Below are 14,591 nucleotides of genomic sequence, written 5' to 3'. Positions count from 1 at the left end.
TAAACTACAGAATCAGGATAATAAACATTGAAGTTTGTTTGGCTGTTAACCCTTGATGTGTTGCAGGAAAAATGGAAAATCTGCTAAAAAAAAAAAAAAAAAAAAAAGGTGAAATTTTTAAATTTCATCCCCCATTTTCCTTTAATTCTTGTGGGACACCTAAAGGGTTAACGACATTTGTAAAATGAGTTTTGAATAGCTTAAGGGGTGTAGTTTCTAAAATGGGGTGATTTATGGGTGGTTTCTAATATGTAAGCCCCAGAAAGTGACTTCATAACTGAACTGGTCCTTATAAAAAATTGGGTTTTGGAAATGTTCTTAAAAATTGAAAGATTTGCTTCTAAACTTCTAAGCCTTCTAACGTCCCAAAAAAATAAAATTTAATTTACAAAATGATCTAAACATGAAGTAGACATATATAAATGTAAAGTAATAACTATTTTAGGAAGTATAACTATCTATTTTAAAAGTAGAGAAATTTAAATTTTTCCAAACTTTTGTTAAATTCTGTATTTTTTTATAAATAAAAATGAAATATTTTGACTCGAATTTACCACCGTCATGAAGCACAATATGTGTTAAGAAAACATTCTCAGAATAGCTTGGATAAGTAAAAGCGTTTTAAAGTTATCACCATATGTGACATGTCAGATTTGAAAAAAATGGCCTGGTCCTTAGGGTGAAAAATGGCTGTGTCCTCAAGGGGTTAAAGGTTGTAGAGCTGTTGATGAATTAGACTACGCGTATTGTTATTAGTCTGACCTCTGGTGGTTGTTTTTTAGTTAGACGGGTTCATTTTCACTTCCACTGGTCTAATTTATTTGAAAGAAAATGTGCATCTTTGCGGAGAACAGTCAGATGTCTCCCTGAAAGTGCAATGCAAAAAAGGGTCGCACTTCAACACTCAAAACAGACAAAGAAATGTATGCTAGTCCTGGAGTGGAGTAGAAATTAGAATGGTTTTGCGAAAAATTCAGGTGCAAAAGATAAATAAAAACTCAAAAATCAAAATAGGTGAACAAGGCGCAAAAACCTCAAAAACAGGTGCAATATCAGTAGTAAATATGACTGTCTAAATCAGCATTTTTTTTTTAGAACAGGCGCAAACACTTTAGTAAATGTGCCCCATTATCTCGGTCTCTAGGAAAGACATTTTAAACTGATAATCTACCCTTAGGATAAGCTAGTAATGCTTGATTAGTGGAGATCCCCTCCAGAGACACTCACGGATTAGCAGAATTTATTTTCATTCATTTAGATGGCACAGACATCCATGACTCACATCAGTACCTGTCACCGTTGTGACTCACAATTAAGGTTGAGCGAATTGATCCGAAGTCGATTGATTCAAAAACTTCAGTTTTAATGCTGTCTCCGTACATGTTATTGGTACGATCCACTTGCTCTCCCCCTGCTTTCCCTCTTGTTTTACAGTGGACTTACCGAGTGTCTATTTTTAGGTCAAGCTGTACATCTGGTATGAGCTGGTTCTGGTCACTTCAGCTGGGACATCTTGGACAACAGCTATTTGGTTATTTAAGCTTGTGGCGGGAAGATTTGCCCTTTATAAGACTGCACCATCTGAGGTTCGGTGCCAGTCTGAGAAGAAAGAAGACCAGCGCTCCGCCCTCCCACCCTTTTGCTTTAACTTTTGGAACCATCATGGTGTTTATTAGTGGGGGTTTAGTCTCCCAGCTCAATCTGGGTGGACATGGTTCAGCTTGATGGTTTATTAATGGTTTCAATTTTAACCGTTTTGGTATTTATTTATTGAATAAAATGTTTTATTATAATCATTGTGTAACCCCTTAATAAATATTGTGGCCATTATTCATCCATATAAGTGTTTGTCGTTATTTATTAATGTTTCTATTGGTTTTGGTTAATGCCCGATGATAGAACGTGCGTTACCATGGAATGGACTGATAACCACGGTACCCCAAAATTCCAATGTATGAGCACCGAAAAATAAATCTTATAGAGCTCACTGGATCCAATCATGACAGATTCCAGTCAATGGATGAAATACTGATGGTCCCTGTCCTAGAGAGTACCTTATCAATAGAGCAGAAGATGATCAGACTGTATTTTTCATTACAGTCAAGAGAGTAGAGAAGGAATCTTCTGTGTTCATGAATGTATGGTCATTCCACAACTCCACTTGTTTATGTTGCCCCAGCTGCTTTGGGCTCCTCATATTCTGCTTTCTGAATTCCCTCTGTTGAAATAGTTTCCTGGAATATTCGGCTGACTTTTACAGTTCTAAAGTAGGATCTTCTTCACTTTTACTAAAAAAGTATGTGTTCTCAAGAACAAAGCAGACTTTGAGTCAGTCAGACGCAATAGGAGTAGAACTTCCAACCAATCCCTTTGATGACCAATACAAGAAGCACCGGTGGATTTCCTATTTATAAGTGTGACTCTGAATAGCAGCCTGGATGCAGATGCATAATTTCAAGTTCTTTTGTTCCAGTGCAAAATCTGCAGCAGGGTCCTTCACCTACTATGTAGCATTTAGGGTATATTTCCATGTAGCAGATTTGTTGACAAAAGCTATAAACAGAAGCAGGGGAAACGGTTGCTTTGGGTACCTGACCTACAAGGGGCCCCCTCAAGAGGAAGACAAATATTTTATTTTTGGGGCCCCCTCAACAGTATTATACAATGACATTATATACAGTGACAATGTAGGAACTTGACAGAGTGGCTGCCAGGACTCGTCTGAGAGAGTGATCGTGACTAGCCAAAGGAGTGGAGGTTGCAAATGAGTTGGGGGTTGCGAAGACATTGCTGGGGGGAAGCTGTTCAAAAATATACTGTGGGGCCCAGTCAATTGTAATTACTTCACAATCCCTGCCCCTGGCCACAAAGCACAAGGAAAGTGGGGCCCAGGCTGAACTCTTGCACCAGGGCCCATGAGCCCTTAGCTACACACCTGTCCACTACAGAGACATTTCTCTTTCTCTTGGAGATGCCCCTTTGCACGTTCATCTGAAAAGAGATTTTCTGAAAGACCTAGTTAGATGAATGGGACGGCAATTTCTGCAAAAAATCAGCAGCATGTGTATTTACCCTTATAGAAACCAGTTGTGACTACTAGGCCCCTGCGTCGATGCATGACATTTTTTTACCTTTTCTGACCAAACTCTGTGTGTGCTAATAACTTTTATGTGGTACAGTTATCCACTTACAGGACAGAAGAGGCATGTGTTTGAGAGTAGTATCTGCTTTTATTGTCCCTTAAAGATATGGGTGGTCAAACTCATCTGGACTACCCACAGAGATAATATTTGGCCACCACAAAAGCTGTTTCAGATCATACTTTCTGCGCAATCTACAGTCACAAAATAATAGTTCTGCAGGTATCAAAAATGCTTGAGATATGACAACTGTCTCATGATATAGATTATGTATGGTAGAAGTAACTTCCGTAGAGAAATGAAGGTTTACAAGTCATTGTTTAGTGCATTGTTTTGACTTTTAGTTCCTGACTGTTTGTCTAGCAGTTAAAATACAATACAGAGAATGAAAGGATCTAAGCATTGAACAACACTCTACTAATCCTATGTTTTTTCAGCTTAAGGCCTCAAATACTGTGTTGTATGGGTAAATAACATGGCACACTATCAGCCTATATCATACCCAACCATCCCACACCATCAGCCCATGCCGTACATCTGTGTGCTTCATAAAAGCCTGTGCATCCATATAACATCTAGAGATTCCAATTCGCCTAGTAGCAAGGTTTCTAAGGTAAATAAGTGTGCCGCCATGCAGGGTAAACGTGTATTAAAGGTGTATTCCCATTACAGACAATGGGGCATATCGCTAGGATATGCCCCCATTGTCTAATAGGTGCGGGTCCCACCTACAATGAGAATGGAGCAGGGAAATGAATGGAGGGCGCACTGCCCATGCACAGCCACCCTCCATTCTTTTCTATGGGGCCGCCGAAAATAGCCGAGTGCTGGCTATTTCCGTCTGCCCCATAGAAATGAATGGGAGCAGGGGCCGCTCGTGCGCGGTGCGCTCCCATTCACTTCTATAGGAGCAGCGCTTGGTGGTGGACAGACCCTGGAAAATCCAGAGTCCTCCAGCCACAGCTCTCCCCGCTCCGTTCTTGTTGTAGGTGCGGCTCCCATTCATTTCTACTGGGTCAACGGAAATAGCCGAGCCAGCAATGGACGGTGGCTGCGCATACGCAGTGCGCCCTCCGCAAATTTTGGGCCTCCGTTCTCAGTGTAGGTGGGGGTCCCAGCGGGGGGACCCGCACATATCATACAATGGGGGCATATCCTAGCGGTATACCCCCATTGTCTGTGATGAGAATACCCCTTTAACCTTTTTCAGATAAATTATACATCATTCAGTGCTAAACTATTTATAACCCTCAATGTCCTGTATCATCTGGCATCTTTTTTACCCCTATTTTCATTTTAGCATTTTAAAATTTTTCCTCCCCACGTTCCAATAGCCATAACTTTTTTTATTTTTCCATTTTGTGCGGGACAAGATGTATTTTTTAATGGCACCATAGAATTGGAAAACAGGAAAGAAGATGGCGAATTGTTTTTAATTTTTTTTTCTGTTCTGGCATTCACCACACAGCAAATTTTTAAAATATTTTAATAGTTCAGATATTTTTGAACACAGTGATACCTGATATCTTTTATATATAAAATTGGGAAAAGGGGGTGATCTTAACTATCAATTTTTATTTTTTATTTTTTTTTAAACTTTTCTTACTTTACTTAGTAACTATTAGCCCCCTCAGGGGGCTAGTACATGGGATCTTTTGATCCCTTGTCTTATTCACCCTAATAGAGATCTATTAGGGTGAATAGGATTTTGATTCGCTCCCTGCACAGCTTAACAGGTAGGTTATGACAGCCCTGGGAAGCCTCAGCAGGCCCCAGGCTGTCATGGTAACTGATCGGTGGTCCACGATTTCACTGCATTTGTAGTGTCCCACTAGGTTAATGTGGGCACTGCACAAGGGTCAATATGGCCACGTTATTCTCCACCTCCTGTAGAACATGGTCATTGTATTTTATATGATGTTGTATGTGATTTTTCCCTGTATCAGGCCTGTTAGGAGTAGTTCCTCCTCCTAGACAGTAGAGGGAGCTAGGGAACCCCTAGTATATATAGTTAGCCCCAGACAGGAAGGGGGGGGGGGGCAGTTCAATCCAGGAGGCTAGTGAGTGCAGTCTAGCCTGCCTGAGGTTCCTGAGCAGGAGAAGCTCAGAAGTTGCATCCAGGGGAAGAGTCCTGAGAGAAACTAAGTTCCTACAAAGTACAGTGCAGAGCAAAAGTGATTCCAGAGAGCTGAAGGGCAGAAGGATCTATTTAAAGCAAGGAGACATATACCTGAGGAAGTTTTCCCTAACCAAGGATAAAGCCAGCAATAGGGCATACGTGTCTTGGGATAAAGCCAGACAGGATTCTGAGGAAAGTGCAGCCTGATCTGTAAATGTTTAACCCTCTGAGTATCTTGCAAGAACATTGTGCCTGCCAATTGATGTAAAGCCTGCATGATACTACCTCTTACATATGGAACTTTGACCAAAGACTGTATATAGTTAACTGTTTCAGTAAACAGAAGTTTTGGTTCACCACAACATCGTGTTCCTCAATTATTCCTACCATAAATCGGTGTGCCACCATTACCGGCACTGGCGTCACGAACTTAAAGGGATCTTGCCACTGGCACATTAAAAACCTGCAACATCCAGGGCACCTCACCTACCATCAGGCCTGGTCCCTATACACAGAGAGTGCCCCAGAGGACCCCTGTGCCAGCCTCTCCATCACTGCTGTACGTCTGCCCAGGGTATATAAAAGACTGAGTACTATAACCCCCCTTGGTTAGTAACTACCCCTGTGACTTCATCATACGCCTCACCCTGCAGGGCCACGTACTGCACATTGGCTCCGATTGGAAGGCTTAGGGAGCTGCATCCTCTGCCTTACTTCACAGAGGACGCAATCGCTGTTGATCGCAGCATCTAAGGGGTTAAATGAAGGGGTTTGGTGTGATCTCTGCTGTGTTAAACAACCCGCACCCGTGGTAGATAGAGTGCTCACCGCAGCAGCCTGCTCCATTCAGTTGGGGACACATAATACCATACATCTAGTCTCCTGCCTTTAAGCCCTCTCTACCTTTCGGGCTGCCTCAGTCTCAAGAGCCTGGGTGTTTCTGCACCGCAAGTCTGGTTTCACATGAGAGATTTATCTGTCCAGATGCTTCCCAAGTCTAGAACGGACAGTACTCAGACTCAACTCTGACCCATTACATTCAATGGGAATAACCAGGAGTGTACATAGAAATCATGGGGCCCCATAGCAAAACTCCAAATTGCCCCCCCCCCATAACAAATACATGCAGATGTTGTCATTAGTACTATGTGTGTGTGTCTATATTATATATACACACACATAATAATTAGGGATGAGCGAACTTGAGTTTTGAAGTTCGGCGTACAAGGTTCGGGTTATCTAAGAATTCTGTTATGGATTCCGCTACCACAGACCATAACTTATGGGGTCTGAAGTCTATGGGAAGCTGCTGTGAGGTGAATAAGCTGTGAACAGGTCTGTGTGTATGTATACATTCACACACATAGACCAGCACAACTGCTAAGTCCCTACTAACTACACCTACATAAGGCCGAATACACACGGCCGTGTTCCGCGGCCGAGAGCGGTCCGTGGTATGCCGGGCTGGATTCCTGTTCAGAGCAGGAGCGCACGGCGTCATTGGTTGCTAAGACGCCGTGCGCTTCATGCCGCCGCTGCACTACAGTAATACACTCGAATAGTGTAATACTGTAGTGCAGTGGCAGCATGAAGCGCACGGTGTCATAGCAACCAATGACGCCGTGCGCTCCTGCTCTGAACAGAAATCCAGCCCGGCATACCACGGACCGCTCTCGGCCGGCGGAACACGGCCGTGTGCATTCGGCCTAATACACATAGGTTTAACCAGCCGTCAGCACCCTAGTGTGTCCCCTCCCCCTCTACGTATGAGCGATTAGATAACGGTCATATAGAGTGTGCAGTCTGCTGCTTGTGTCCCTGTGGGATATGGGAATACCAACAGCTCATGGAGTTTGTACTACCTTGCAGGTCCGTGGTCAGGAGGTTAGAGCAGTGAAGCACCTTGCCGGGCCCTCTCTCTCACACAGTGCTCTGCTGCTGTAAGGATACTAGGCAGGGGAAGCAGCAGAGCACAGCAGACAAAAGGATTTGGTGGCTGGCTGCAGGGCCAAGGAGGAAGGGAGACGTATTTCGATTGGAAAGGGGGCGGGGACAATCAGCCTGCCCGGGCCCCTCAAACTCCCGGGCCCCATAGCAACTGCATGGTCTGCCGCTATGGGCGTGGGGTACAGTGGGAATAACTCACATGGACTATTTTCCTCACAAACCATCAGCCCGTGCAGAGAGTATAACAACATCTTCTTTCTTGGTCCGGTTTTGCCACAAGACTCATTCACTCAAATAAATGGGTCTGCGGACAAATGGAGAGCACCTAGTTTCCTATTGTCCATCTGAATGGAGCCTAAGGCCTCTTTCACATGGGCGTTGCTGGAAAATGTGCGGGTGCATAGAGGGAACATGTGCGATTTTCCGCGCAAGTGCAAAACATTGTAATGCGTTTTGCACTCGCGTGAGAAAAATCTGCATGTTTGGTACCCAAACCCGTTTGGGCTTGGGATCGGTGTTCTGTAGATTGTATTATTCTCCCTTAGAACATGGTTATAAGGGGGAAAAAAATTGCATTCTGAATATAGAATGCCTAGTAAAATAGCGCTGGAGGGGTTAAAAAAAATAAAAGATAATTTAACTCACCTTAATCCACTTGATCGCGCAGCCGGCATCTCTTCTGTCTCCTTTGCTGAACAGGACCTTTGGTGACGTCACTCCAGTCATCACATGGTCCATCACATGATCCATTACCATGGTAAAAGATCGTGTGATGGATCATGTGATGACTGGAGTGACGTCACCACAGGTCCTGTTCCTGCACACAGCACAGAAGACAGACAGAAGAGATGCCGGCTGCGTGATCAAGTGGATTAAGGAGAGTTAAATTATTATTATTATTTTTTTTTAACCCCTCCAGCGCTATTTTACTATGCATTCTGTATTCAGAATGCTATTATTTTCCCTTATAACTATGTTATAAGGGAAAATAATAATGATCGGGTCTCCATCCCGATCGTCTCCTAGCAACCGTGCGTGAAAATCGCACCGCATCTGCACTTGCTTGCGGATGCTTGCGATTTTCACGCAACCCTATTTATTTCTATGGGGCCTGCGTTACGTGAAAAACGCACAAAATAGAGCATGCTGCGATTTTCACGCAACGCACAAGTGATGCGTGAAAATCACCGCTCATGTGAACAGCCCCATAGAAATGAACGGGTCCGAATTCAGTGCGGGTGCAATGCGTTCAACTCGCGCATCGCATCCGCGCGGAATACTCGCCCGTGTGAAAGGGGCCTAAGGGTACATCTTGATATACAGTATACTCTGTATTTTCCATAGTGTATCTACTGGACTTTTACCAAATGGTGCAGATTTTGTTGCACAGTTCATAGCGTAAATTCAGAGGGCTTGCTAAGTCTTCAGTCCCTGAATCTTCTCAAATTTTTAAGACCAGTATTGGGCTTTTTTCATGCTGATTTGTGAGGGCCACAACACTCCTCTTATTATTCATTGAAAAAGGGACATTCTTCTCTCCTTATCTTCTAGTGATGGTTGACTGCTTCTGTGTCAGACTTTTGATTCAGACTTCTGTGGCTGATACACAAAATCTTTTTGGAATCTGTTTACAAGCCTTGGAGGGGGAACCTGTATGTAAACAGGACAGAAGCCAGACAATTCAATGGAATTGCAACGCCTGAGGCCTCAAGCATCCCGTAACTCAATTAACTCAAGAGTCGTAATTAAACCGTGCCTTGCAGCATTGTTTATCTGGAACTCTTTAGATGCAGAGGGACAGAACGCCTTCCATGATTTTTTATTTTTTATGCTCACTTATAATATTTTATTATGCTTCCTGTGTGAATTTGTCTCTGGCCTAAAGTTGACCTCTAATTTTATCCTATAAAATGGTAATGTTAAAATGTGAATTTGCCTTCAGGATGAGTTTACAAAATGGCTCGTTCACACGACCGTTGCCCCTCCGTGCCCGTGCTGTGGACCGCAAATTGAGGTCCGCAATGCACGGGCACCGACTGTGGGCCAGCCGCATGCGGATCGCGGTCCCATTCACTTGAATGGGTCCGCGATTCGTCCGTTCCGCAAAAAGATAGAGAAAGTTCTATCTTTTTGCGGTGAGGAGGCACGGAACGGAACCCCAGGAAGCACTCCGTAGTGCTTCCGTGGGGTTCCATACCGCATCTCTAGATTTGCGGACCCATTCAAGTCAATGGGTCCGCATCCGTGATGCGGAATGCATACGGCCTGTGCCCCGTGTATTGCGGACCCTCCTTATGCGGGCCGCAATACGGCAACGGACGTGTGAACGAGCCCAAATACTGTTGTTTTATTACATGGAATTCAATGCACTACCTGGAGAGGTCATATTGAGAGAGAAAGGACTATTCATTTCTAAGAAGCTTGTGAGACTACTGTATGTGACAAAATCATAGCTCCAGTTTCCCCAAAAATGATATGAAGAGGAGGATAAGAGGAAAAAGTGTGGGAAGGCACTAAAGGAGCATCATTGTTAGAGTGCCTCATACCTCCCAACTTTTTGGACGGTCAAAGAGGGACATTTATAGTTCATTGTGTGAAAGATCCATTTTTCCTTAATATCTATACACTTCAATCGTTTTCTTTTACACAATAGTGCAAACATTTTCTGCAAAATAGAAAAAAAAAAAAAAAAAAGAAGAAATAATATACATGCCAAGCTCTAATATACAGAATTGGAACAGGACAAACACTTTCTGGGTCAATATTATAAATGTAATAATTTAAATCTATACCTCAGATCAAAAAGAGGGACATTTAAAGGGGTTGTCCGGGTTCAGAGCTGAACCCGGACATACCCTTATTTTCACCCCGGCAGCCCTCCTGAGCCTGGCATCGGAGCATCTCATGCTCCGATGCGCTCCCGTGCCCTGCGCTAGATCGCGCAGGGCACGGGCTCTTGTGTTTACAATAACACACTGCCGGGCGGTAACTTCCGCCCAGCAGTGTGTTCGGTGACGTCCCCGGCTCTGAGGGGCGGGCTTTAGCTCTGCCCTAGCCGTTTTACTGGCTAGGGCAGAGCCAAATCCCGCCCATCAGTGCCGATGACTTCACCGGGGTTCCTGTCAGCCCCATAGAGAGCCCCGGTACGTCACCGGAACTCAGAAAAATGCCTTTGCCCTGCGCGATTTAGCGCAGGGCAAAGGAGAGCATCGGAGCATGAACTGCTCCGATGCTCATGTCAGGGGGGCTGCCGGGGTGAAAATGGAGGGATGTCCAGGTTCAGCTCTGAACCTGGACAACCCCTTTAAGGCTCAAAGAGGGACAAGGACATGGATCAAAAGTAGGGACCATCCTTCCAAAAGAGGGACACTTGGGAGGTCTGCCTAAGGGGTAGTATTACATTGTAGGGACAGTAGTACCGTTTATGACCCTTTTACTGTTTGGGGCACTATCTGCTTGCCACTGTTATTGTGGGGGCAATACCTATAATTTGCAGCAGAAGGACACCTTTAAAGAAGGCAGCAGTATGGAAAGTTTGTGTAAAGAGTTGGGAGAGTGCTGGAAAAATGAAGAGTCAAAGACTTGTGGACAGCAAACTCTACACAGGCAAGTTGTGGCCAGGATAATTTGTCATGGTGGACTGGGTTGGATAGATAGAAAAAGAAAGGCAAATACTGATCAGAAGAGACATCGCTTTGAGTCACTGGATTGTATTGTATTGTTCTGGTATGAGAGCATGTTATGGTCACTATGGTGGTATTAATGGTAATCTTGGTCTTTTTGGGAGTTATATGTGATCTAGGTGTGGTATTTGGCGATTACATCCCATTCAGATTCTTTTCAGCTACAGAAATGTTTATGTGCTGCGTTTGTATACACCCTAATACAGCACACCTTGGTCTTGGCTCCACCTAGAACAGTAAGAGATCCAGCGCAGGGATGTGTAATATTGCTGTGCACATGGGCCATAATTCCTCCTTTAGTTGCAAATCCCATTGATGATATATTGGGTAATTGTTTGAAAACCACATTCACTTTCTTGTGACAGCATGTCAACATTTTGTGTCATCCATAACTTGTGTAATCATGTACTAACTCTGTACAAATAAAGTAAAGTGAACAACACTAGTGGCAAATAACTGTCCACTCCATATATATGATGAAGAAATAAATAAGAACAAACACATATAAGAATTACACTTTCATGCAATTTACAATTTCATTCTAATTAGTAAGTCCCAGCCATAATTACCAATTTATAAATAATGCAAAAAAATTAAAATCACAATAGTAGTAGTAAATGTCATATGGATGGCTATACAAATAGGTAAAAATTATTGATTCACCAAAAACTGATGTATTGTGGGTTCGGTGTTGTAAAAGAGGGTGTCCCATTACAACAACAATGCATTCACATAGGGTAGAGGTGCCTGATCGGTGGGGGTCCGACGTCAAGTGGACATGCATGCGCGCTGCTGCTCCATTCAGCTCTTTGGGGCTGCCAGAGATACCCAAGCGCTTGTACTCGGCTATCCCCTGCAATACCATGGAGTTGAATGGAGCAGCAGGCACACGTGCGTATCTGTTGTTCCATTCAAAAGAGGGAAGACAGGGCTCAATTCTAGTGATTGGCAAGGGCCCCAGTTGTTGGACTCCCCGATCAGATATCCCTGCAGGATAGAGGATAAGCTGTTGTAATGGAACAACACTCTTCACACAAACTTTACGAATTGTGTCCGGATACATTCAGTGAAACTCGCACGCAAATTTCGCAAGCAAGTTCAGTCAGTTTTGTCTATAATTGCGTTCAGTGTTTCAGTTTTTTCCAAAAGGGGTACAATTCGTTTTTTGATGAGTTTTTCACGCGTGTGAAAAAAAAAAAAAAAAACACAGAAGATTTACAAACATTTCCTAGCAACCATCAGTAAAAAAAAACGCATTGCATCTGGATACAATGCATTTTTCACTGAAGCCCCAATCACTTCTATGGGGCCAGGGCTGCGAAAAAAAACTCAGAATATAGAACATGCTGCGATTCTCACACAACGCAGAAGTGATGTGCACAGACCCATTGAGTCAGGATTCAGTGCGGGTGCTATGCGTTCACGTCACACATTGCACCCGCGCGGAAAAATCACTTGTGTGAAAGGGGGTCTTAAAGGGATATTCCCATCTGCGATAATGGCGGCATATCGATAGGACCCCCACCTCTGGGACCGCACCTGCACCGAGAATGGAGCCAGGAAGGTGGTGGCTTGAGTTTCCTGGGGTCTGGCCACCACCAAGCGCTCTCCGCATAGTACTGAATGGGAGCACACTGCGCTTGCACGGCCATGGCTCCCATTAATTTCTATGGGGGTCGACGGAAATAGCCGAGCTATTCTCGGTGGCCTTATAGAAATGAATGGACGGTGGCTGCGCATGCACAGTGCGTCCTCCGCAACTTTCAGGCCTCCGTTCTCAGTGTAGGTGTGGGTCCCAGTGGGGGGACCCGCACCTATCAGACAATGGGGGCATATCCTAGCAATATTCCCCCAACGTCTGAGATGGGAAAGCCCCTTTAACGAGTTGCAGCACTGTGGTTATATGTGCAAAGCACCAACACATGCATGCAAATAAGGCAAAGACCACACTTTGTGTACACCGGAAAATTTTTACCAACATGTCTAATGTATCCACAGAATACCATTAGTCAAAAGTATGGCACGCGTACATCAATATACAGTACCTTTGTCTCAACTGTATGGAAAAATGTAGCATAGCCAATACAAAAAAATAAATAAAAATCTACTGCATAATATACGTTATTTTTCCCATGAGACAAACTATGGGAACACATTGAAGGAATGTGCAGTTACATAACGGGAAACTCATTATGTGGTGCTCATAATCCAGTTATCATAAAGACCCAAGCCATAATGAAGTTACGTAACATGCACCGTGACCTATTACAGACTTTGACGGCGATTTATCATTCCATTTGCATCAGAAAATAATTGCAGAAAAACAAATATCGCAATCTGTGCAGCACATCAATTTTTGAACAAAAATGTGCAACTTTTTTAGAATTTTTTACATTTTCAACACTTTTGAAAACAGAGTACGGTTAGCTAGGTTTAATTAGGCGTATGCCAGATTTATCAACTGCGAAGTTGCAAAATAAGCCACAGTCTTACTGCAGTAGAGGGTGGTGTAAAAAAAATACCTCTAGACAAAATTATTAGGTTTAAAAATACGACAAATTTATCGAATAATGTGAAACGTTTAATACATTTGGTGAACATTACAGCAATGCAGAATGAAGAAAAATGGACTTTAAAAATTCCGCTTACGACCAGTTCATCTCAGTGAGAGCTGATTGCAGTACTGTGCAAGTTAGAACGCTTCTACCCCCCTATGGAATGCACTGTGTGGAGGTGTTATTACCTGATATTTAGATAGCACCAACCTATTCCTCAGCCATGGACAGAGTACGCACCCCTATAATCTAATCAAGCATTTACCCAGCCAGGGGCCAATTCCTAGAGAAGCCAATTAACCTTCCAGAATCCAGAGAAGAGAAGAAACTTTACTAACCTGTGTCAGAAGTTTGGAAAGAAGAGGAGATATTCAGAATGATCACCACCAGCAGAAACCACCATCCTCCTAGAATACAGAAAGAGTCCACATGAAGCAGTTTTACACGTGTCTCCAGTATAGCCAGCTGTACAGCGAAGCTGGAGAGACCTACCAGCCATCTCCACAGTTATGTTATATCCTTCATAAAGAACATGTACTGGGGAAGGCTTCCCACTTAAGGCAGCAGCAAACTGGTTTAACCCCTCCTCCACCCAGCTCCCAGACCTTCCTCCTGCAATGAGTAGGACTGGCATAGTGAAATGATCTCCTGCACTGCCGTCTGGACTGCTGGTTAAATGACACATATTTTTATGTTGGGATCAGTTCATGAAGAATCCGTGTTTGGTCCGTGTGTCAATTTTTTTGCCTTCTGTGTGTCATCCATATTCTACAGACATTGCTAAGCTGAAAATTAATTTCCAGAGTATCTCCTACCTATGGTCCATGAAAACAATGGACTCAACACAGATGGTATTTTGGTGGCCCTGCCGGTGCTGGTAGTTTTTTTTCTACCGGCAGTATAATGCCGCTATTTTCCTACAAGGACTATTACTGTGGAGCACTCATTAGCAGTGATGGCCAGTTCACATTGTTCGCCCGCGAACACATGCGGGCTGCCATCTTTTCTCACAAGTCCGGCGAGGCACAGGTAAGCCCTTACCTGTGCCTGTGCCGCGAGCCGGTCTGAAACAAGTGCGGTCAGCGGGAGCAGGCAGTTCACAGAACAGCCCGATGAAGGCCCCCGGCGGCTGTTCTCGGAACTGCCT

General features: G+C 43.8%; 1 protein-coding gene across 1 annotated transcript in view; it reads right to left on the bottom strand.

Annotated features, from left to right (window-relative positions):
- Nucleotides 1-14,035, bottom strand: part of PTGS1 (prostaglandin-endoperoxide synthase 1) — an 84,371-nt gene extending 70,336 nt beyond the window's left edge. Inside the window, exons 1-2 of the mRNA XM_044268555.1 lie at nucleotides 13,937-14,035; nucleotides 13,783-13,851 (exon numbers count right to left, since the gene is read on the bottom strand). Of these exons, the coding sequence (XP_044124490.1) occupies nucleotides 13,783-13,851; nucleotides 13,937-13,943 (76 nt within the window). The 5' untranslated portion in view covers nucleotides 13,944-14,035. The remainder of the gene's footprint in view (nucleotides 1-13,782; nucleotides 13,852-13,936) is intronic.
- Between the last annotated feature and the right edge of the window lie 556 nt (nucleotides 14,036-14,591).

The sequence above is a fragment of the Bufo gargarizans genome, chromosome 9, assembly GCF_014858855.1.
Source record: "Bufo gargarizans isolate SCDJY-AF-19 chromosome 9, ASM1485885v1, whole genome shotgun sequence".
NCBI lineage: Eukaryota > Metazoa > Chordata > Amphibia > Anura > Bufonidae > Bufo > Bufo gargarizans.
Note: the sequence above shows the minus strand (reverse complement) of the source record. Positions and strands in the feature narration are given on the sequence as shown.